This window comes from Giraffa tippelskirchi, chromosome 5, assembly GCF_054371585.1.
Source record: "Giraffa tippelskirchi isolate mGirTip1 chromosome 5, T2T-mGirTip1v1.2.pri, whole genome shotgun sequence".
Classification (NCBI taxonomy): domain Eukaryota; kingdom Metazoa; phylum Chordata; class Mammalia; order Artiodactyla; family Giraffidae; genus Giraffa; species Giraffa tippelskirchi.
In genome coordinates this window covers 187,101,839-187,128,080 of record NC_137279.1, presented here as the reverse complement: position 1 = coordinate 187,128,080, position 26,242 = coordinate 187,101,839, and the positions used below count along the sequence as shown (strand labels likewise).

General features: G+C 43.8%; 1 protein-coding gene across 1 annotated transcript; it reads right to left on the bottom strand.

The window, feature by feature from the left end:
* Window positions 1-10,532: 10,532 nt before the first annotated feature.
* LOC145505307 (UDP-glucuronosyltransferase 1A6-like) lies at window positions 10,533-11,462 on the bottom strand. Its single transcript, XM_081487027.1, has one exon. The coding sequence runs from the start codon at window positions 11,460-11,462 to the stop codon at window positions 10,533-10,535; it is 930 nt and encodes a 309-aa protein (XP_081343153.1).
* Window positions 11,463-26,242: the final 14,780 nt, after the last annotated feature.

Genomic DNA, 26,242 nt, shown 5'->3' with positions numbered 1-26,242 from the left:
ACTTACAGGATATTCACTTTATATTTTTCTACTAACGTGCATATATATTTGATGTACTGGTCTGTGTGTTCTGTTTTCTAGTTTTCGGAAATTTAAAAATGTACGTTACTTGTCACAGACACTTTTGCATTCACTTCAACCCACTCCAGTACTCTTGCCTAGAAAATCCCACGGACGGAGGAGCCTGGTAGGCTGCAGTCCTTGGGGTCACTAAGAATCGGACACGACTGAGCGACTTCACTTTCACTTTTCACTTTCATGCATTGGAGAAGGAAATGGCAACCCACTCCAGTGTTCTTGCCTAGAGAATTCCAGGGACGGGAGAGCCTGGTGGGCTGCCGTCTATGGGGTCGTACAGAGTCAGACACGACTGAAGTGACTTAGCAGCAGCAGCAGCATACCACAAATAAGCCTATGGAGGAACACAACATCTAATCTTTGCCTTTAGGGGGAAATAAACATAAATCATGTACATGCAATAGGAAGTGGTCTACTAAACCATGAATGAATCAACTGTTAAGGATACACAGATGAAAGGACCTGCTTGGAGAAGGACAAATTACAGACAGAGGATCCAACTTCAGCAAAGAACTGGAAACTTGAGATAATGTGGGAACAGTATATAGCTTGATGCTCAAACAGCCCCAAGAGTGTATTTACTCCCTTCCCCATGCCAGGCACTGACTAAGTGTACAAAGATGCCCAAGACAGGGTCACTATCCTGGGGAGGTGGTGCCCAGTGAGCATGGGCAGGTGGTCTGTCCTGCGACATGGGTCCTGCCGTGTCCATGGGTCTATCCTGGGAGGCTAGATCTCCTGGCCGAGATAGTGGACTGAATCTTGGAGTAACTTGCATATTACATTTGTGGGAGGTAGAGAAGGCAAGACTATGAGGGAGACCCAGATTTGGGGACCTTTAAAACACATTTTAGGGCTTCCCTGGTGGCTCAGTGGTAAAGAATCTGTCAATGCAGGAGATGCGGATTCAGTCCCTGGTCCAGGAAGATCCCACGTGCCGCGGGACGACTAAGTCCGTGCGCCACAGCTGCTGAGCCTTGCTCTAGAGCCCGGAGCCGCAACTATGGAATCCGTGTGCTGCAACTACTGCAGCCTGAGCGCTCTAGAGCCTGTGCTCAGCAACGAGAGAAGCTGCTGCGATGAAAAGCCCGTGCACTGCAACTAGGGAAAAGCCCACACAGCAACAAAGACCCAGCGCAGTCAAATAAATAAATTAAATTACTAAAATACATAGTTTAATGTTGAAAAAGAAAAGGGACAACTTAAATGCTCATCAGTAGGAATAGGGCTAAGTGAACAGGGGCTTACTGACAGAGTGCAGGTATAAGGAGTGAAATAAACCTACACGAACCACCAGGGAGAGATCTTACAGAAAGTGGTGAATGAAAAATACTACCAGCAGGAGGATCTAGGCAACAAGGGATATCCACGGAAAATGCACAGAATTGCTCTTGCCATGCAGTAAGCACTCAACAAATAAATCTCAGCTACTTATGTGTAAGTTTAAGGTATACAGCATGATGATTTAGTACATGATGTCTGTATTACAACATGATGACCCCAGTAGGGTTAGCTGACACCTTCATCACATCACTCAATTATCATTTCTTTTGGTGGTGAGAACATTTCATATCTACTCTCTTAGAAACTTTTCTTTTTGGCCACGCTGCACAGCTTTCAGGATCTTAGTTCCCTGACCAGGGATTGAACCCAGGCCTCCTGCAGTGGAAGTGCAGAGTTTTACCCACTGAACTGCCAAAGAATTCCCCGAAACTTTCAAGTATGTAATACAGGGTCATCAACTCTCTAGTTGAGCATTCTATACAGTAAGTAGATCCCCAGAACAGGCATACATTGCTAGAGGTAAATCAAATGGTGCAGCCACTGTGGGAAACAGTTTGGCAGTTTCTAAGTTAAACATAGAATTACTGTATAACCCAACACTTCCACTCCTGGGTGTATACGCAGAAGAATTGAAATCGCGTGTTCAGGCTGGAACACAAATGTTCATAGCAGCACTGTTCACAATAGCAAAAAGTGGAAACCCAAACAACCATCAGCTGATGCATGGATAAGCAAAATGTGGTCCACACATACAGTGGAATCCGATTCAGTCATACAAAGAAGTACTGACTTCATGTGGATGAACCTTGGAACATTAAGCTAGGTAAGAAGTCAGATACAAAAAGCCACCTACTGCATGATTCCATTTCCACGAAATATTCAGAATAGGCAAATCCATAGAGACAGAAAGTGGATTAGTGTTTGCCAAAGGCTATGGGGAGAGGGGTGTGGGGAGTGACTGCTTAATGAGGAAAGGGTTTCCCTTTGGGGTGATGAAAATGTTCTCCAACTAGATAGTGGTGAGGATGGACAACACCGAGGATGTACTAAGTGCCACTGAACTGCACCCTTTAAAATGGTCATTTTCACTATATGTGTATTTCACCAGAAGGCATAGGCTACCCACTCAAGTATTCTTGGGCTTCCCTGGTGGCTCAGACAGTAAAATAATCCTCCTGCAATGCAGGAGACCTGGGTTTGACCCCTGGTCAGGGAGATCCCTGGAGAAGCCATGACAACCCACTCCAGTATTCTTGCCTAGAGAATCCCCATGGATAGAGGAGCCTGAAGGGCTACAGTCCATGGGGCTGCAAAGAGTCGGATGCGACTGAGTGACTAAGCACAGCAAAGATGAAACATGCTTCCCTGGTGCCTCAGTGGTGAAGAATCCACCTGCCAATGCAAGAGACCTGGGTTTGATCCCTGGGTGGGGAAGATTCCCTGGAGAAGGGAATGGCAATCCACTCCAGTATTCTTATCTGGAGAATCCCATGGACAGAGGAGCCTGGGGGGGCTACAGTCCTTGTAGTAGCAGAGTTGAACACTATTTAGAGACTGAACAACGAACAAAAAAAGGTGAAACATATAGTTACCATGTAAAGTGAAGTGAAGTCGCTCAGTCATGTCCGACTCTTTGCGATCCCATGGACTATAGCTTCCCAGATTCCTCCATCCATGGGATTTTCCAGGCAAGAATACCGGTGTGGGGTGCCATTTCCTTCTCCAGGAGATCTTCCTAACCCAAGGATTGAACCCAGGTCTCCCGCATTGTAGGCAGACGCTTTGCCATCTGAGCCACCAGGGAAGTTACCATACAACCCAGCAATTCTACTCCTAGGTATATACCCAAGAGAAGTGAAAGCATATGTCCACACAAAACTTGTGATCAAATGTTCACAGCATTATTCATAAGAGCCAAAAAGCAAACCAAGGCAGAAGTCTGACAAGTACACACATAGAGTATAGTAACCCAAGTCTCCTGCTTCACAGACAGATTCTTTACCATCTGACCCACCAGAGGATCCCTAGAACAAAATATTACTCCACAATAAAAAGTGATGCTACAACATAGATGGGCCTGGAAGATGTGCTGTGTGAAAAAAAAAATCAACCACATATTCATATTACATATTTCATTTGTATTAAATGATCAGAATAAACAAATCCATAGAGACAGAAAAGGAGGGCTACCAGGGGCTGGGCAGAGGGGAGATTGAGGAAGGGCTATTGATGCTAAAGAGTATTCTGAGGACTTCTTGGAGGTCCACTATTTAAGACTTCACCTTCCGATGCAAAGGGGAGCTGGTTCAATTCCTGGTCAAGGAGCTAAGATCCCATATGTCTTGCAGCCAAAAAACCCAAACATAAAACAGAAATGATGTCATAACAAATTCTATAAAGACTTTAAAAATAGTCCACATCAAAAAAAAAAAAAAAAGGACTTTATTCTGAGGGTGATTGAAAATATTCTAAGGTTAGTTGGGCTGATGGTTGCACAAATCTATGAATGTACTCCAAATCCATCAAATTGTAGATTTTAATGAGGACTTGTATGACTTGGGGCTTCCCTGGTGGCTCAACTGGTAAAGAATCTGCCTGTAATACGGGAGACCTGGATTTGATCCCTGGGTTGGGAAGGTCCCCTGGAGAACGGAAAGGCTACCCACCCTAGTATTCTGGCCTGGAGAATTCCATGTACTGTATAGACCATGAGGTTGCAAAGAGTTGGACACAACTGAGCAACTTTCACACCGTATGGCTTATGAATTGTAACTCAGTAACATTTCTTTTTTAAACCCACTTTATCTTTCTCCTAGAACTATCTAAATCACTAGCCAACCAAGTTTCTTATATTTCAGACACTCACACTGAACACTTTCTTTTTTAACTCTGACTCATTCTAGTACTTAGCCACTCCTTAGAAATTACTTATTAACATAAACAGTGATGTCAAAATTACTGCATGTCTGTTAATCTCTGAGATAACCAGTCATAAAGATAAACACAGAATTTTGAAAGAGAACCAACTTGCTGAAGGCACTGTAGACATTGGCTCAAGTCTTAGATTTTTAAAATCGCCTGTTAAGAATGACTTGGCATTTTGGGGTTTTGTTCCCTTGACTTGCCTAAAGTCAATCCTCAGTTCAACCTGCAAGCCTGAGTGAGTGTTTCTCATAGAGACCCCTGTCTGGAGACAAGATGAGTTCAGAGGGTGAGCAGAGCACACTTGTCATCTCATCACCACCTAGCTGGGGGTCCTGTGGGAAGAAGTCACTGATGCTCACTTGGAATTTGTTCAGATCAGTGTCTCTCAGCTTCAGCACTTATACTGTTCTGGGGTCAGATGATTCTTTGTTGGGAGAGGGTGGATGGGTATACTTCTTGTGCTTTGTGGGATTTTTAACAGCATCCCTGGCCTCTTCCTAGCAGATGGCAATGGCAGTGGTTTAGTCACTCAGTCGTGTCCAACTCTTTGCGACCCCATGGACTGTGTGTAGCCTGCCAGGCTCCTCTGTCCATAGGATTCTCCAGGCAAGAATACGGGAGTGGGTTGCCATTTCCTTCTCCAGGGCATCTTCCCAACCCAGGGACTGAACCCTCATCTCCTGTGTCTCCTGCATCGTAGGTGGATTCTTTACCCATGGAGCCATTAGGGAAGCCTATGTTATCCCTCAATTATGACCCCACAGAATGTCTCCAGACATTGCTCCCTGGGGGACAAAATCACCCCTGTTTGAAAACCACTATCTAAATGACTCCAGAACACAAGAGGAGAAAATTGGGGACCAGAAAACTAGTCCCGAGAAATTGGAATCTGATTTTCTGGGGAGGAAATGCTCTCCAAAAAACATGGCAAGAGGGACTTCCCTAGCAGTGCAGTGATGAATATTTGGCACTTCCACTGCTAGGGAGGCACAAGTTCAACCCCTGGTTGGGGTGAAAGTTTCAGCCTGTGTTGAGTTAAGGTTCTGGGAAGGCAGGGATGGGGGCCATAGTTTCCTTTGATGATCTACAAACTGCTGTAACCTACTGCCCATTCGACCCTAACCCTGTGAGGGGGTGAGGTAGGCCTCGTTAGGCCCATTTCAACTGAGGAAGCCAAAGTTTATGGCCACAGGTCAGGAGAAAGCTGGCCAGATCCACCGACTTGCCCTTCGGTTCCTTTCTTTCCTCCATGAGGCTGAGCCTTTCCAAGTCTTGCATAATTAGAAAAAAAAGAGGGCTGGACCTCAGGGTGGGAGAAGCCAAGAAGTGGGTTCTCATCCCGCCTCTGCCCTGGCTGCAGCCTAAGTCCTCAGACAGCTCCCTCAGCTCTCCTCGAGGCATCCATTTTTGTGTTTATGTGTTGGACAACCTCCTGCCTCAGGAGCCCCCTTCCTGTTATTCCAGGCTAAAGTCACTCTCCCACATTTGAGTTGCACTGACTGGTTTCCCCACGTCCAAGGAGCGGTGGCTGTGCGGGCACAGGAGAGCCGAGAGGAGCTACTCCATGTTCAAGGTCAGGAGGGGCGGCCGTGAGGAGATACCCCTAGTCCAAGGTAAGAGAAACCCAAGTAAGATGGTAGGTGTTGCAAGAGGGCATCAGAGGGCAGACACACTGAAACCATAATCACAGAAAACTAGCTAATCTGATCATATGGACCACAGCCTTGTCTAACTCAATGAAACTATGAGCCATGCCATGTGGGGCCACCCAAGACAGACAGGTCATGGTGGAGAGGTCTGACAGAATGTGGTCCACTGGAGAAGGGAATGGCAAACCACTTCAGTATTCTTGCCTTGAGAACCCCATGAACAGTATGAAAAGGCAAAATGATAAGATACTGAAAGAGGAACTCCCCAGGTCGGTAGGTGTCCAATATGCTACTGGAGATCAGTGGAGAAATAACTCCAGAAAGAATGAAGGGATGGACCTAAAGCAAAAACAATACTCCATTGTGGATGTGACTGGTGATAGAAGCAAGGTCCAATGCTGTAAAGAGCAATATTGCTTAGGAACCTGAAATGTTAGATCCATGAATAAAGGTAAATTGGAAGTGGCCAAACAGGAGATGGCAAGAGTGAATGTCGACATTCTAGGAATCAGAGAACTAAGATGGACTGGAATGGGTGAATTTAACTAAGATGACCATTATATCTACTACTGTGGGCAGGAATCCCTTAGAAGAAATGGAGTAGCCATCATGGTCAACAAAAGAGTCCAAAATGCAGTTCTTGGATGCAATCTCAAAAATGACAGAATGATCTCTGTTCGTTTCCAAGGCAAACCATTCAAGATAACGGTAATCCAAGTCTATGCCCCAACCAGTAATGCTGAAGAAGCTGAAGTTGAATGGTTCTATGAAGACCTACAAGACCTTCTAGAACTAACACCCCAAAAAGATGTCCTTTTCATTATAGGGAACTGGAATCCAAAAGTAGGAAGTCAAGAAACACCTAGAGTAACAGGCAAATTTGGCCTTGGAGTACAGAATGAAGCAGGGCAAAGGCTAATAGAAATTTGCCAAGAGAATGCACTGGTCATAGAAAACACCCTCTTCCAACAACAAAAGAGAAGACTCTACACACGGACATCACCAGATGGTCAACACCAAAATCAGATTGACTATATTCTTTGCAGCCAAAGATGGAGAAGCTCTATACAGTCAGCAAAAACAAGACTGGGAGCTAACTGTGGCTCAGATCAGTCTTATTGCCAAATTCAGACTTAAATTGCAGAAAGTAGAGAAAACCACTAGACCATTCAGGTATGACCTAAATCAAATCCCTTATGATTATACAGTGGAAGTGACAAATAGATTTAAGGGACTAGATCTGATACACAGAGTGCCTGAAGAACTATGGGCAGAGGTTTGTGACATTGTACAGGAGGCAGTGATCAAAACCATCCCCATGGAAAAGAAATGCAAAAAAGCAAAATGGCTGTCTGAGGAGGCCTTACAAATAGCTGCAAAAAGCAAAGGAGAAAAGGAAAGATATTCCTATCTGAATGCAGAGTTCCAAAGAATAGCAAGGAGAGATAAGAAAGCCTTCCTTAGTGATCAATGCAAAGAAATAGAGGAAAATAACAGAATGGGAAAGACTAGAGATCTCTTCAAGAAAATTAGAGATAAGGGAACATTTCATGCAAAGATGGGCTCGAAAGAGGACAGAAATGGTATGGATGTAATAGAAGCAGAAGATATTAAGATGAGGTGGCAAGAATACACAGAAGAACTGTACAAAAAAGATCTTCACGACCCAGATAATCACGATGGTGTGATCACTCACCTAGAGCCAGACATCCTGGAATGTGAAGTCAAGTGGGCCTTAAAAAGCATCACTACGAACAAAGCTGGTGGAGGTGATGGAATTCCAGTTGAGTTATTTCGAATCCTCAAAGATGATGCTGTGAAAGTGCTGCACTCAATACGCCAGCAAATTTGGAAAACTCAGCAGTTGCCACAGGACTGGAAAAGGTCAGTTTTCCTTCCAATCCCAAAGAAAGGCAATGCCAAAGAATGCTCAAACTACCGCACAATTGCACTCATCTCACACACTAGTAAAGTAATGCTCAAAATTCTCCAAGCCAGGCTTCAACAGTACGTGAACAGTGAACTTCCAGATGTTCAAGCTGGTTTTAGAAAAGGCAGAGGAACCAGATATCAAATTGCCAACATCTGCTGGATCATCAAAAAGGCGAAAGAGTTCCAGAAAAACATCTATTTCTGCTTTATTGACTATGCCAAAGCCTTTGACTGTGTGGACCTGAAAAAACAGTGGAAAATTCTGAAAGAGATGGGAATACCAGACTATCTGACCTGTCTCTTGAGATATCTGTATGCAGGTCAGGAAGCCACAGTTAGAACTGGACATGGAACAACAGACTGGTTCCAAATAGGGAAAGGAGTACGTCAAGGCTGTGTACTGTCACCCTGCTTATTTTACTCATATGCAGTGTACATCATGAGAAACGCTGGGCTGGATGAAGCACAAGCTAGAATCCAGATTGCTGGGAGAAATATCAATAACCTCAGATACGCAGATGACACCACCCTTATGGCAGAAAGTGAAGAAGAACTAAAGGGCCTCTTGATGAAAGTGAAAGAGGAGAGTGAAAAAGTTGGCTTAAAGCTCAACATTCAGAAAACTAAGATCATGGCATCTGGTCCCATCACTTCATAGCAAATAGATGGGGAAACAGTGAAAGGCTTTATTTTTGGGGGCTCCAAAATCACTGCAGATGGTGACTGCAGCCATGAAATGAAAAGATGCTTGCTCCTTGGAAGAAAAGCTATGACCAACCTAGACAGTTTATTAAAAAGCACAGACATTACTTTGCCAACAAAGGTCCGTTTAGTCAAAACTATGGCTTTTCCAGTAGTCATGTATGGATGTGAGAGTTGGACTATAAAGAAAGCTAAGCGTCGAAGAATTGATGCTTTTGAACTATGGTGTTGGAGAACACTCTTGAGAGTCTCTTGGACTGCCAGGAGAGCCAACCAGTCCATCCTAAAAGAAATCAGTCCTGAGTATTCATTGGAAGGTGAATGAATGAATGGATTCCAGCTTCACTGATGCTGAAGCTGAAACTCCAATACTCTGGCCACCTGATTAGAGAACTGAGTCATTGGAAAAGACCCTGATGCTGGGAAAGATTGAAGGCAGGAGGAGAAGGGCATGACAGAGGATGAGATGGTTGGATGGCATCACCCACTCAATGGACATGAAGTCAGTAAACTCCGGGAGTTGGCGATGGACAGGGAGACGTGGAGTGCTGCAATCCATGGGGTCACGGAGTCGGATATGACTGAGTGACTGAACTGAGCTGAACTGAACCTCCAGTAATTTACAAATGTATGTTGATAATTTTGTATTGTAGTACAGAATGTTTTCTATTATGAAATAGGATTGCAATTCACACACAAATGTAAGTCAAGCATCAGGTAAAGATTCACAGAGCTCAGAAAGTACACCCACTACAGTGTGGTTTTTCAATATGACTAAATACAACTCCTTTTTATTTGCAAAAATAAAATGATAGGTATCAAGCTAACAAAAACGCTATTTTCTTCTCTTCTTATGCCAAATGTTTCTTAGTACATTTTTGCTAATTAATGTCTTAATTAAAATTTCCCAGAACCCAGAATTTCTAGTTCATGCTCTGTGCTTCCTAAAACCAGTCTAGTTAAACTCATCAGCCTCTGGCCCTGTTCCCATAGCTGCTGCCAACTGTCCAGAGTGTTAAAGTAATCAGCAGATGTTCAAGAAGGGTGGTGAGGACCATTGGGATTTATTTCAGGGTTTCTTTCCGAGGGAAAAAAAAAATCCATTTTAAAAGAGAATTCCGGTGTGAACAAGTGATCAGAAGTCTTTCAAAGTTGTAAATATTAAACCAAAACCAAACAATCTCACGAAACTCACAAGTTTTTATTTTCCAAAGTAGGTCTGGGCCCTCTTCCGCACACGTCAAGAGAGCATCTAGGGACACTTGCCTTAGGTCAGAGGTCAACACACTTTTTCTGTAAAGAGTCAGATAGGAAATATGCAGGCTCAGCACACCCCACAGATTGCTGTCACACACTCTTTGTTGTGGTTTATAACATCCCTTCAAAAAAAAAAATGTAAAACCATTCTTAGGCAGATTCTGAGATATGGGCAGAGTCTGTCCTCTAGCTATCGTGTGTTGACTCCTGGTTTAGGGTCCAGGGAAAAGGCAGTGCCCAGAGATGGGAGAATGCACTTTTTTTTTACTTTTTATTTTACATTGCAGTATAGCCAATTAACAACGTTGTGGTTGTTTCAGGTGGACAGCGAAGGGACTCAGCCACAGGGAGAAGGTATTCTGACCTGGGCCAGGATAGACAGAGGAGCCTGGCAGGTTGCAGACCACGGGGTGACAAAGAGTCAGACACAACTTAACAACTAAACAACAACAGAAGCAAACAAGCCTCTTATCTCCGTGTCCTCTTGGTCCAGCTTCACCTGTTTCCTCAACAGACAAGCAGAAGATTTGGACTGGAAACTTGTCAGGCTCATTCGAGGATTCTGTGAGTGCCCCCAGAGAACCTCGCTCAAGATATCTCCCGCTGTTGCCATGCACCACCCCTGTGTTCCTTCCAGGCCACAGCATCATTCAAAACCTCAGCCTGTGCTCTCCTCCTCAGGCAGCCCTCCCCAGAGCCAAATGCTCAAGGGAAGACAGAACACATACGAATCACGTCTGTCCAGGAAGACACAGGGCACCCGAAAGAAAGCCAGCCACTCACCTGAGACAGGACGCCCTGTTTCTTGCAGGTGGACCCTCCAATGAGGACCGTGTTGGGCATGACTGGTCTGGGATACTCGAACACAAAGTCGTATCTTAACAGCCAAACGGAGACCTTCCGATACAAGGCCGGCAAGTGCACCTCTCTCCCAAGGACTTCCCCCGCCAGGTCTTCGTACTTAGCATAGAGCAAGTAGAGCAGAATGCTCTCCAGGTAGTTCACCAGGAAGTTGCCCACCCTTTGGGGGAAGGTCATCCGGTCTGAGAACTGAGTGTAGTACCTGGGGACATAGGACAAGGGGCTCGGAGTCCTGGTGAACTTGTTCTCCAGGGCACAGGGGAAGCCCCTGAAGAGATACACGGACGGCAGGCTCAGGTATTCGGCCAGGATCACGCCGCAAGGTAAGGCCGGGTCTGTGAACAGGGCATCGAACTTGCTCTCCCGGAGGAAGCGCAGGGTATCCGCGTGCCTCAGGAGACTCTGGCAGTTGAGGAAGTACATATTGATGACAATCATGTTGTTCCTATACTCCACCATGGGGGCAGTCACCAACCAGCGTGGAGAGAAGTGGTGTTTCCCGAAGGAACGGTAACGGGCTTCCAGCTCCTCCTGGTCGTAGGGCACTGGGTGGATTTTCCTCGTGTAGTGCTTGGACTCTTGGAGGAGCAGGTTGACTTCGGGGACCACCACCACGATCTCATGCCCTTTCTCACTGAGATGCTCAATGATGTCCTTCATGCTGAGCCAGTGGCTTCCATCCTGAGGGACCACCAGCAGTCTGTCCCCCAGGGCAAAGCCCCAAAGTGCTAAGAAGAAAACCGCCACAGAAACTCTCCGAAGGAGGCAAGCCATGTTGGAGGGTGGGCAGGGAGCAACAAGAACAATTTGCAGGCTCCAAACTGCCAAGTTCTGGGAAAAATTTTTTTTCTCTCAACAAATCCCTACCTTTCACAGACCCAGCCTACCTCTCCTTGCCCTGAACTGCCCTATTACATGAAGGAATCTAAATTAATATTTAACCACTTTCAAGCACATCGCTAACTTGCAACAGCTAGGCCCCTTAACAGCATTCACCTGAGCCTCTTGATTTTTTTTTTTTTATTTTTCTCTGAGCCCCCAACAACGGGTCTGTCCCACTCCCACTGGGGGACAACTCGGAGGGTCCCAGGGGCTGGCTTCGGCCCTCCATCCTGAGCATCCCTCACCCTGGATTCTGCAGCATCTGTGACCATGTCCATGGACAAGCATTTACCAGGGTTTCCTCACTTGTCACCTTTTCTCATTCCCAAATGCAAGGTCAACAGATGCCAAGTTCAGGGATGGAAACGACACAGCAGAGCTGGTCACTCCAAATCCTGGTTACCTGGTTACCACAGTGATAGCTCGATTCGAGGGAGGACGCAGAAAGCTGCCCTGGCACAGAGGAGTCTGACCTACCTCCCACCCCACTTCTCCTGGTCTCACCACTGTGCCTCGGGGCTCTCTGTTATACCAGAAGATAAAAAGAATCCCAACGAGGGGCTTCCCGGCTGGCTCCGTAGTCAAGAGTCCATCTGCCAGTGCAGGAGACCAGGGTTTGATCCCTGGCCCGGGAAGATCCCACGTCCCACAACTACTGAAGCCTTTATGCCCTAGAGCCCACACTCCGCAACAACAGAAACCTCCACGATGAGAAGTCGGCGGAACACCAGAGAGTAGCCCCCGCTTGCCACAACTAGAGATAAAAAGCCCCGCAGCAACGAAGACAGCAGCACAGTCAAAAATAAATAAATCAAATTATTTTAAAAAATAATCCCAACAAATACGTGCTCGAAGACCACAACGCCCACTCTGACTGTGGTTAAGAACAGAAATTCTGAAGTCTGTCGCATCCCCTTCCCCACCCCACCCCCGCCAGCAGCACAACCCACTGCTCTGCACCTGAATTACTGCATCTGCCACAGAGGGTTCCGTCTAGAATTAGCGAGTTAATCCACTAATCTGAGAGTGTGGTCACCAGAGCAGGTCCCTCAGGGAGGCTTCCTCTGGCTCTAATCAGGCAGCCAGGTTCTGTGTGGATGAACCGAGAAGCCCTCTGCTGGGCAAAAGCAAATCCTCAAATTGTCTCAAAGAGGGACTTCTCTAGTGGTCCAGGGGTTGGGAGTCCGCCTGGCAATGCAGGGATTCAGGCCTGAGCCCTGGTCAGGGAACTAGGATCCCAGATAACTTTGTTGTTATTGTTGCTCAGTCACTAAGTTTTGTCCTACTCTTTGCAACTTCACGGACTGTAGCACATCAGGCTCCTCTGTCCTCTACTATCTCCCGGACCTTGCTCAAATTCTTGTCCATTGAGTTGGTGATGCCATCCAACCATCTCATCCTCTGCTGCCCCCTTCTCCTCCTGCCTTCAATCTTTCCCTGCATCAGGGTCTTTTCCAATGAGTTGGCTCTTTCCATCAGGGGGCCAAAGTATTGGAGCTTCAGCTTCAGCATCAGTCCTTCCAGTGAATATTCAGGACTGATTTCCTTTAGGATTGACTGGTTTGATCTCCTTGCAGTCCAAGGGACTCTCAGTAGTCTTCTCCAGCACCACTATTCAAAAGCATCAATTCTTTGGTGCTCAGCCTTCTTTATGGCCCAACTCTCATATCTGTACATGACCACTAGAAAAACCACAGCTTTGGCTAGACAGATCTTTGTTGGCAAAGTGATGTCTCTGCTCTTTAATACGCTGTCTAGGTTTGTCCAGATAGCATGCCATGGAGCAACTGGGCCTGTGTGCCGCAACTAGAGAGTGTGTGCAACAAAGATCCTGCATGCTGGAACTAAGACCCAAGGCAGCCTAATAATTAACTAATTTTAAGACAAAATCTCAAGGAGTGAAAGTTCCAAGTCATGCACTGTAAATGGAAAGAGGATAGGAGGAATAAAAGAGGCAGGAGAGAAAGTGGAAAAATGTAAAAGAGGAGAGAATGTAGAAATATAAAACAAAGGGAAAGCAGCAGGTGACAGGGATTTGATGGTGACTCAACCAGCCAGCATTTGAAACAAAAATGTGTCTCTAGCATTGGACCCCAGACACCAAAAAACACTTTCTTGGCTTAGAAAACAGTTTCCCAGCAACTATATGCAAATAAAATGGACAACTTGGAAGAAATGGATAAATTCTTAGAAAAGTACGACTTTCCAAAACTGAACCAGGAAGAAATAGACAATTTCAACAGACACATCACAAGCCCGGAAATTGAAACTGTAATCAGAAATCTTCCAACAAACAAAAGCCCAGGACCAGATGGCTTCACAGCTGAATTCTACCAAAAATTTAGAGAAAAGCTAACACCTATCCTATTCAAACTCTTCCAGAAAATTGCAGAGGAAGGTAAACTTCCAAACTCATTCTATGAGGCCACCATCACCGTAATACCAAAACCTGACAAAGATGCCACACAAAAAAGAAAACTACAGGCCAATATCACTGATGAACATAGATGCAAAAATGCTTAACAAAATCCTAGTAAACAGAATCCAACGACATATTAAAAAGATCATACATCATGACCAAGTGAGCTTTATCCCAGGGATGCAAGGATTCTTCAATATCTGCAAATCAATCAATGTAATACACCACATTAACAAATTGAAAAATAAAAACCATATGATTATTTCAATAGAGAAAGCCTTTGACAAAATTCAACATCCGTTTATGATTAAAAAAAAAACCCTCCAAAAAGCAGGAATAGAAGGAACATACCTCAATATAATAAAAGCTATATATGACAAACCCACAGCAAACATTATCGTAAATGGTGAACAACTGAAAACACTTCCCATAAGTCAGGAACAAGACAAGGGTACCCACTCTCACCACTACTATTCAACATAGTTTTGAAAGTTTTGGCCACAGCAATCAGAGCAGAAAAATAAATAAAAGGAATTCAGATTGGAAAAGAAGAAGTAAAACTCTCACTGTTTGCAGATGACATGATCCTCTACATAGAAAACCCTAAAGACTCCACCAGAAAATTACTAGAGCTAATCAATGAATATAATAAAGTTGCAGGATATAAAATTAACACGGAGAAATCCCTTGCATTCCTATCCACTAACAACGAGAAAACAGAAAGAGAAATTAAGGAAACAATTCCATTCACCATCGCAACAAAGAGAATAAAATACTTAGGAATATATCTACCTAAAGAAACAAAAGACCTATATATAGAAAACTATAAAACACTGGTGAAAGAAATCAAAGAGGACACAAATAGATGGAGAAATATACCGTGTTCAAGAATCAGAAGAATCAATATAGTGAAAATGAGTATATTACCCAAAGCAATCTGTAGATTCAGTGCAATCCCTATCAAGCTACCAACAGTATTTTTCAGAGAACTAGAACAAATAATTTCACAATTTGTATGGAAATACAAAAAACCTCAAATAGCCAAAGCAATCTTGAGAAAGAAGAATGGAACTGGAGGAATCAACCTGCCTGACTTCAGGCTCTACTACAAAGCCACAGTCATCAAGACAGTATGGTACTGGCACAAGGACAGAAATATAGATCAATGGAACAAAATAGCAAGTCCAGAGATAAATCCACACACCTATGGACGCCTTATCTTTGACAAAGGAGGCAAGAATATACAATGGAGAAAAGACAATCTCTTTAGCAAGTGATGCTGGGAAAATTGGTCAACCACTTGGAAGAGAATGAAACTAGAACATTTTCTAACAACATACACAAAAATAAACTCAAAATGGATGAAAGATCTAAATGTAAGACCAGAAACTATAAAACTCCTAGAGGAAAACATAGACAAAACACTCTCCGACATAAACCACAGCAGGATCTTCTAAGACCCACCTCCCAGAATATTGGAAATAAAAGCAAAAATAAACAAATGGGACCTAATTAAAATTAAAAGCTTTTGCACAACAAAGGAAACTATAAGCAAGGTGAAAAGACAGCCTTCTGAATGTGAGAAAATAATAGCAAACGAAACAACAAAGAATTAATCTAAAAAATATACAAGCACTCCTGAAGCTCAATTCCAGAAAAATAAATGACCCAATCAAAAAGTGGGCCAAAGAACTAAACAGACATTTCTCCAAAGAAGACATACAGATGGCTAACAAACACATGAAAAGATGCTCAACATCACTCATTATCAGAGAAATGCAAATCAAAACCACCATGAGGTACCATTTCATTCCCGTCAGAATGGCTGCTATCCAAAAGTCTACAAGCAATAAATGCTGGAGAGAGTGTGGAGAAAAGGGAACCCTCTTACACTGTTGGTGGGAATGCAAACTAGTACAGCCACTATGGAGAACAGTGTGGAGATTTTTCAAAAAACTAGAAATAGAACTGCCATATGACCCAGCAATCCCACTGCTGGGCACACACACCAAGGAAACCAGAATTGAAAGAGACACATGTACCCCAATGTTCATTGCAGCACTGTTTATAATAGCCAGGACATGGAAGCAACCTAGATGTCCATCAGCAGACAAATGAATAAGAAAGCAGTGGTACATATACACAATGGAATATTACTCAGCCATTAAAAAGAATGCATTTGAATCAGTTCTAATGAGGTGGGTGAAACTGGAGCCTATTATACAGAGTGAAGTAAGCCAGAAAGAAAAACACCAATACAGTATATTAACACATATATATGGAATTTAGTAAATCAGTAAAGATAACCCTATATGCAAGACAGCAAAAGAGACACAGATATATAGAACAGTATTATGGCCTCTATGGGAGAGGGCGAGGGTGGGATGATATGGGAGAATGGCACTGAAGCATGTAAATTATCATATGTGAAATGAATCGCCAGTCCAGGTTCAATGCATGATACAGGGTGCTCGGGGCTGGTGCACCGGGATGACCCAGAGAGATGGGATGGGGAGGGAGGTGGGAGGGGGCTTCTGGAAGGGGAACACATGTACACCCATGGAAGATTCATGTCAATGTATGGCAAAACAAATACAATATTGTAAAGTTAAAAAATAGATAAATAAACTAATTTAAAATAAAAAAAAAGAAAACAGTTTCCCATTGGCTTAGGGAATTTCCCACTAATGAGGGCCCCTGAAGCAAAGACTACACAGCAAGTGGCCTAAACTGCAGAAATTTATTACCAGGGTTCTGGAGACTGAATGCCTGAGATCAAGGCATGGGCCAGGTGGATTTCTTCTGGAGACTTTCAGGAATGGTCTGCTCCAGGTTCCCTTCCAGCCTCTGATGATTTACCTTTTTTATAAGGACGTTGTTGTTGTTGTCATTCAGTTGCTAAGCTCTATCTGAATCTTCTGTGACCTCATGGACTGTATGTAGCCCACCAGGCTGTTCTGTCCATGGGATTTCCCAGGCAAGAATACAAGAGTGGGGTGCCATTTCCTTCTCCAGGGGATCTTCCTGACCTAGGAATCGAATACACATCTCCTGCATTGGCAGGCAGATTCTTTACCACTGTGCCACCTGGAAAGCCCCGTGGGGGTTATGTCTACCCAAGTGATCTTAATAGATTACTTAATAGATAGTATTACCAATTCAATAAACACGAATCTGAGCAAACTCTAGGAGTCAGTGGAGGACAGAGGAGCCTGGCTTGCCACAGTCCATGGGGTCAGAAAGAGTTGGAAAGGACTTGGCAACTGAACAACAACAACAACAAAATGATCCGTTTTAGAAATTAAAATCACTTTAAAAAATGCTTCCTCATTAACTGATTTAAGATAATAAGAATAAGTCCATTCTGGGTTAGGATATATAGCATATTAAAGAAAAATAGCTGCATTTACCAAAACAAACAAACAAAAAAATAGAAGAGTGACATTTTTTTACATTTTTTTTTTTGCAACTGACAGCTTACAGATTTAAACGATTACAGATTATAGTGTCACTGACCAGCTTCCTCTCGCAAAAGAGTCGATGTTCTTTAGGTGTTCTACTGCGTGTGTGCAAGTCCCTGTGGAAGCCAGCACGTGTTGGGAGCCCTGGAGTATGAGTCAGAAAGCCGGGGATTGATTTCCAGCCCTCCCACCCATCAGTCCAGGGTGTGACCTGGCTCTTGATTCTCACGTTAGCGCTGCCTGATTTATTGCCAAGTAGAGGGAGTCCAGGAGATGACATGCATGGGAGGCAGTTTTCCAAGTGAGAGGTGGTTCCTAGCAGAACTCAAACAGACTCGCCCAGGACTAGTCACGCACAGCTGAACTTGCACGCAAGGCCCTGTCCTAACCTAGGCCCATGGGCTCAGGAAGCATGTTGGGACTCAGGAAAAGAGAAGAAGCCCAAGAAACGGCATGGAAGGGGCTGTTGCAAGCACAACACTGGTCCCAGGAACCCGGCCAAATCGCAAATTCATTGCAACATTCCAAGGAGAAGAGTGTCAGCCGGGTTTCCCACTCAGAGTGATCAGAGTCAGGAAAGGAGAGCATCCTGGTGTGTGTCCATCAAGGTGGCACGCAGACCCTGATGGTCCCGAGGGAAGCACAGTGAGTGAGAGTCCACCCTCCAGGGCGGGCAGGACCCCCACAGGTTCTTTCCAAGAGCAGTGCTTCTAGAGGGAGGAAGACTGAAGGAAGTGTGTGGAGGTAGATGCAGCAAGATGCCCTGCAAACCTCAGGCTCCTCAGCCCAGGCCCCGTCCTGCAGAGGACCACCCTGGGCCCTTCCTGGCAGAGCTCTGCTCTGGTCTCTGAGTTGCTGGACAGGAGGCTTGGCTATGGGGCCTGTTCTTATTCCCAGCAGGCCCAAAGGGTCGTACAAGGAGACAGGAGATGAAAGAAAGAAACTAACACCACTTTGTAAAACATCACCAGAGAGATAACCTTGCAAACTAAGAAGGGAGTGTGTAGAAGACTGTTTCTATTAATAAGAATGATGTGTGTGTATGCATGTGAATGTGTACCAACAAGACAACAAGAAGAAGAATCTAGAGTGTCTGCCAGTCACAGCAGGGGAGAGGGGAGATCCTAAGGGTGAGCCACCCTGGAGGGCCAGGCCTGCTCTGGGTAGTGCTATGGGACTCTCTGTGTCCTGGGGCATCACTGAGTGTCAAGGTGGAAAGCCAACCTTTTCTCGGGGTCTCCTGAAGACCCAACCACTGAGTTTAGGGCATGTATCCACGGGGGGCTACAGTCCATGGGGTGGCAAATATCGGACACAATTGAGCAACTAAGCACAGCACGATACAGCATCCACAGGGAGGAGGGGGCAGATCCTGGGATGGAAGCTGAGATGTCCCTAAAATTAAATGGAGGACACCTGGCATTTTGAGTAGAGGGAAGATGAAAAGGTCTCTGTGTATGTGGAGGTGGTGATGTCATGATAGAAGGAAGATGCTTAGAAATGTTGACCCTTGAATTACCTGCAGCTCATGATAAAGAGGTGTTGGATCTACAGATTTGAAAGGTTCTGCCAAGTGTTTGAGGCCTGAAAAAGACATTTACTAAATCCAGAATCTAAAAAGAGCAAAATCAAATTAATAAAAATATTTGTATAGCATACAATATTTGTATAGCGTACAAATATAACCTCAGGTCAGTTGGTCCACTGTGTTTCAGTTCATCAAGTGACATTGACAGAATATGTGATGCGGGATTACAGGGGCAATTTAGTCCATTTGCTAGGCTGTGGGGTGGGGACCCCTGAAGTCAGAGTGCTCTTGGCCCAGGACTTGGCACAGGTCCCAAAGGGTCAAGTCTGAATCACCCATGGATAGGCCAGTCCTGGCAAATATGGTTTGCTCAGCCTGATATCACTGGTGGCCACACATCCTACCATAGGGACCTTGTCTGTGACTTCCGGGGTGGGGGTGGGGGGAGCGTGTATGGCATCAATGTGGGTGGTGGCCCCAGGAGCCAGCAGTAATGGGGGCGGGGGGGAAAGGTCACTCAGCAGCCATGACAGAGGACTACTCAGAAGAGACAGAAAATTGGACTTCCACTTCCTGCATTTGCTAGAGTAAGGAGACCTCAAAGACATGGCGAGCTCTTAATTGTCACATAACCCTTGGCAGTGATTAGTCTCCTCTGCCCTCTTTCCTAACACTGAGAGGCCTAGGAGAGTAAATTTGAATTTTTTAGCGTTTTTTTTTTTTTTGGCTATGCTGTACGGCATGTGGAATCTTAGTTCCTGGACCAGGGATGGAACCTGTGCCCCTGCGTTGGAAGCTAAGAGTCTTAACCACTGGACCACCAGGGAAGTCCATAGATTTCCGTTTTTGAAAAGCAGTTTGACTGAAACCTAGTCCAGAAGCAACATTTTCACTTATCCTGTCCTGCAAGGCTCGATCTACTTGTAATGGGAGTGGCAAAGCCTCAGGCTGACATGAAACAAGTGCCTTTCTTCCTCTTAACATAACTTTCTGGGACATTTTTACACATCCTTCTACTCCAACTGTGTTTTAATTCAACCAGCAAATTTGCTTCCAGCACCAGACCAGATGCTAGAGATATAGCAACAGGAAAGGCAAAGATGGTTCCTGCCTGGAGCTTACAGCACAGGGAGGTATAACAGATGCTACACAGGGTTGCCAGGGAACTCATTAATTGCCGTTGGATTACCAATATTTTGAGGGTGATATCAGGCTCCATGAGAGCCTATAACTAGAGTGTGTGACCTTACATGGGGGTCATGGAAAGTTTCCCCCAAAAAGGATCATTGAAACCAAACAAAAAAAGGATAAGAATTTAGCTTGGCTGTGAAGGGGAGAAAGAGGATTCCAGAGAGAGGAACAGCAGGTATGAGGGCCCTAAGCGGAAGGGTGTGAAAGACTGGAAGCAGGCAGTGGGGTTGGAACATAAAAGAGGAGAAGGATATGGCTGGCAGGGCTGGCAGGGACTAGAAGACACAGAGCTTTGTCAACTGCACCAAGGATGTCTCGGGTCTGCAATTCCGAGCCAAAAGATTGGAGGTGAAAACTTGTCCAACCTCATCCCTACTTGTCACCTGGTCCAAGTTCCCTCAGGACCTCGGAAAGCCACAGCAGACATGGGAGAGCATGACTCTGCATTCAGACCAACGTCAGAATCAAAGTAGAACAGTCAGACGTGGGCTGCCATCTGCAGTGATGCAATACCAACCACACAGCACTACGGATGCCGTGTGCTTGTCCAAAGAGGGGAACCTGGGTCAATCAAACCTACACTAAATTCCAGTTTACAGGAACGAGTTAAACACGACCACAAGACAGCCATCACACAAACCAGAACGTGAAACATTCTGCAGGACACTGATCCAGTTGCTACAACAAGAGATTGCTAAAAGGGAGGAGACAGTTATAGTTAGAAGAAATGATCCAATGTGGGAAACATGTTTGTATCCTGATTCAAACCAATCCGCTGTTAAAAGACATTTTTTTCCACTTTAAAAAATTCACCATCTTAATCGTTTCAAAGTGCACAGGAGAAATACATGATGTCCATAAGTCTTTTCATGAAAATTTGCTTTTGTAGTTATGCTATATCCAAGGATCTTGGTTAAAGGGTCTTCTTTGAGATCAGAATTCTCTCTGACAATTATGCTTACTTTATATTTGTACTTACAAATATACATGTTTTTAATTTTATATGCACTATATTATATATAATTTATATAAATGTAAATAAATGTACAATATATAAATTTAAAAATATCTATATATTGCCTTTCAGACATATGAAACCTTTCAAATACATGTAATCCCTTAATAGATATAGAAAACTATTTATTTTATAGATATATTGAGTTGGCCAAAAAGTTCATTTCGAGTTTTTCAGAAAAAGATTTTACAGAAAAACCCAAACAAACTTTTTGCCAACCCAGTACAGACATATGTAACCAAACATATAAAGCCATATATGGTTAACATGTTTTATAGCTATCTATCTGTAATAGGTAGATATAAAATCCATATGGCTTTACATAGCTCTACACCCCTCTGGGTGACCTATGAACCACAATGGACTGGGTGTGGTTTCAGGATGGTGCAGTACTCCACCCTCAGATAGAGAGTGCAGATGGTGCTGGGTAGTGCCTGGGGTTGCCACAGAAACTGGGCAAAGTGGAGAGGCCCAGCCTCTCAGAGCCTTGCGGTTTGGGCCCATAGCTGACCAGAAGGACTCAGGTTATCTCCCTAATGTTTTAAATTTAAATGGATTACTACTCTGAGTAACCTTGCCTTGTACCAGTAACATCTACTTACTCTAATATATTTCTTATTAACAAGTGATGCAGTGTTGCTTTCAGGGTGAGTAGAGCTTTATAACATATTTAAAACTCACATTTTCCTACTAGACTCCCCCCCCTTCTTCCTCACTTGTCTCACCTCTGTCTTTACCCTGGGGAGCCCAGCAATTTTGTTCCCCACTTCCAAAGAGAATGAAAAATCTGGGTGGCCTGATTGCGTGTGGCCAATGAACTAAGAATGGTTGTTACATTTTTAAAGAGTTATAAATAATCAAAGAGGGAAGTCCTCGGCGGTTCAGTCGTTAGGACACTGAGTTTTTACTGCCAAGGGCCCTGGTCAGGGAACTAAGATCCCACAAGCTGCCCAGGCAAGAAAACAAAGACTCTAGCTTACAGAGATAAGAGCAAGAAGTCAGAAATATATGCAGGTAAAGAAATTAAGGATGTTTAATACAGTCTTGCTTATAAAAGAAAAAGTGAGGAAAACCATCAATATCTACCAGTATTGGTTAGCTGAATAAACTATGATGCATTCAAAGTAAAGAATTTTATGCGACTATTTAAAAGAGTGTGACAGGGACTTCCCTGGTGGTCCAGTGGTTAAGAATTCGCCTTTCAATCCAGGGGATGCGGGTTCCATCCCTGGTTTGGGAACTAAGATCCCACACACAACAGAGGAATTAAGCCAGCATGCCACAACTACTTCGCCTGCGAGCCACAGAGAGCCCTTGAGCGGTAATTCACGATCCTGCATGACGCAACGAAAATACCAGATGCTGCAGCTAAGACCCGATGCAGCAAAACAATAAATATTTTTAAAAATAAAAAATTTAAAAATAAAAAGAATGACACATTTGCATATATACTGACTGAGAAGATGTACACAATTGGCAAGTGAAAAAAAGGAAGGTAAGGAATTACATGTCCTGTCTGATAGTATATTGCATTTTAACAAATGGCTGTGAGAAGTTACATGAGATACATGCACTTATATAAAATAATTTCAGAAAAACTGGAAGAGATGCATACAAAACTGCTAAAAGCATTTTCCTATGGGGGTAGCATTGGGTCAACAAAGGGGAAGTTTCATTTCTTACTGGAATTTTTTAGCTTTTTTTTTCAAAAACAGTATTTAAAAATGCAGCCTAGAAACTATAAACAATCACATCAATCGTATACACATACTTAGCAAAGAAGGAGTTTTGTAAAATTTGATAACGCACAATTAAATGAACTGGCACAAAACAACTTTGTTCAAATGGAAAGAAATTACAAATGCTAAGGATATAAATGACAAATCACAGTTTACTAAGGCATCTTTTTTTTTAAATGTCCAAAGCCACATTAATCTTCAATATGCTAAAGGAGAAGTAACTTACCTCTGACAGTGGCTTTTGATTCGACTCCTGACAGTTGATGCCACCAATGAAGACCACGTTGGGCATCACTGGTCTGGGATAGTCCAAAACAAAGTCATTTCGTAACAACCAAATTGATGCTTGACTGAAGAGCTCAGATGTTGTGACAGGCGTCTGGAGAATCTCAGAGGCAATTTCTTCAACATTTTTGTAAAAATAGTGGCAAAATAAATGTTCCTCTAAGTGCCGGATAAGATTCCACACTCTCTCCTCAAAAGTCATGGCATCAGAGAACGCCAAAAAAGCTCTCGGAACGTAAGAAAGGGCCATGGGACTCTGAGTGCCTTCTTCAAAATAATGGCAGAAAACTCCCCTGGTGAAGATCACAGAGGGGAGTGAGAGATACTTGGCTATAATCAAACCACACATATCAAAAGGATCTAGAAACACTGCATCAAAAGAACTCTCTTCTAAGTATTTTACTAATTTCTTGTCCTCAAACAAGCTCTTACAGTGTGAAAACAAGTAATCAAAAATTGTGTTGGCTGAACTTATTAACATAGGAAGTAGACTCTGTGGCCGAACTTTCCACTGAAAATCAGAGAATTTCTGGAACTCAACGTTCAAATCCTCCAGAGTGTAAGCCGTATGATAAGTCTTTATCGTAAACCTGGATGAATTGCTCAGGTGCCAACTCACCTCTGGTGTGACTAGGACCACCTCATGCCCCCTTTGGGAGAGTTTCTCCACCACTGGACGCATGGTAAACCAGTGGCTCCCATCCATGGGTACCACCAGCACCTTGCCTGCCTCGGCGAAGCCTGGTGTCAGTAGCATACACACACACAGAGGAAAGAAGCCAGTTAACATTGCAGGAGCCATTGGATAACTGAAGCCCAGACCAACCCAGCTGCCTGGATTCTAAGCTCAGGTAACGTGAGCAGCAGAAGCTCAGGAATAAAAGCTGCCTCATGAGAGGGCGTGTATTTAGACATTCGTTAAAAAAAAAAAAAAAAAAAATGACATTCGTTGCCAATGATTTACTCAGAAGGAAGATAATGAGTGAGGAGCATTTGCTGAAACAGGTAGTAGAATGCTTTCCAGATGAGATAGCTTTTGATCTTTGCCATGGGCAGCGGCATTGCCCTGCAATTCCCTTTCAGAAACAGAATTCTTAAGTCATGCTTTTGGAATCTGAAGACTCAGAAAGGTAAAAAGGAAAGTAAATTTCAATCAAGTTGGTTTTGCAATTTGTCCCAAAGGAAAATTTGGATTTTTATCTTCAGATTACCAAAGATTCTTTGCCCAGAAAGCAACTGACATCCCAGATTCCAAGGAAAGATCTGAAGCCCCTTGCCACTGACCTCCTCACTGGCAGTGAACCTAAGGTTCACAGGAGTCTCTACCATGACTGATGTTACTGAAATCAACTTAAAAAACACAATTAAATTTATATACACTTATTAGTCTGGCTAAAATTATGAACGCTGACCATACTGCATGTTGGTGAACACACGGAAAAGCTGGACCTCTCATAGACTGCTGGTGAGACTATACAGTGGTTTGGCAGTTTCTTAAAAAGATAAACATATTGAATGCCATATAACCCAGGCATTCCATTCATAGGTATTTATCCATGAGAAAAGAAGGCATACCATTACCAGTAAAACTGGGTGTGCCTCCTGGTGAGCATTGAGCCAAAAGATACAACCAAGCCAAGATCACAAGAAAGAAGGATTTATTACTTGCAGCAAGTAATGAGAAAACTGGTGATTTTGCCCAAAACCGTGTTTCCCCAACAGCCAAACTGGGGAAGCTTCAAGCTAAAGGTACATGCATATTCATAAAGGGGCACCAGCAGAGGAGAATTTAGCATAGAATTGGAGCAAAGATCAACAGTCTTAGTTGATTGAGGTCAGAAGAGGTCAACATAGTCATTCTTTACTCCATGTGGTGGGGACCTTGACTCCTTCAGAACTCAGAGATCAGTATCAGATTGTTCTGTCTACCCCTTGAGGAGGAACACGGAGTGCTTTATGGTTAAACTATTATATCTTGGTTGCTTTTCCTTTGGCTCTTCATCTCTTCACTTCCCTTAACTCATTACTGACTGGGGCATTTTTGCAGAAACTAATGCCTGGGGCCAGTGATTTGTTATGTAACTGACATTGACACGTCTCTGGTCATTAATGTTCCATCACAGAAAATGAAATTCTCCAAGCCAGGTTTCAGCAATACGTGAACCATGAACTTCCAGATGTTCAAGCTGGATTTAGAAAAGGCAGAGGAACCAGAGATCAAATTGCCAACATCCGCTGGATCATCGAAAAAGCAAGAGACTTCCAGAAAAACATTTATTTCTGCTTTATTGACTATGCCAATGCCTTTGACTGTGTGGACCAGAAAAAACTGGAAAATTCTGAAAGAGATGGGAATACCAGACCACCTGACCTGCCTCTTGAGAAAGCTATATGCAGGTCAGGAAGCAACAGTTAGAACTGAACTTGGAACAACAGACTGGTTCTAAATAGGAAAAGAAGTACGTCAAGGCTGTATATTGTCACTCTGCTTATTTAACTTGTATGCAGAGTACATCATGAGAAACACTGGGCTGGATGAAGCACAAGCTGGAATCAAGACTGCTGGGAGAAATATCAATAACCTCAGATATGTAGTTAACACCACCCATATGGCAGAAAGTGAAGAACTAAAGAGCTTCTTGATGAAAGTGAAAGAGAAGAGTGAAAAAGTTGGCTTAAAGCTCAACATTCAGAAAACTAAGATCATGGCATCCGGTCCCATCACTTCATGGCAAATAGATGGGGAAACAGTGGAAACAGTGAGAGACTTTATTTTTGGGCTCCAAAATCACTGCTGATGGTGATTGCAGCCATGAAATTAAAAGGTGCTTACTCCTTGGAAGGAAAGTTATGGCCAAGCTAGACAGCATATTAAAAAGCAGAGACATTACTTTCCCAACAAAGGTCCATATAGTCAAGGCTGTGGTTTTTCCAGTAGTCATGTATGGATGTGAGAGTTGGACTCTAAAGAAAGCTGAGTGCAGAAGAATTGATGCTTTTTAACTGTGGTGTTGGGAAGACTCTTGAGAGTCCC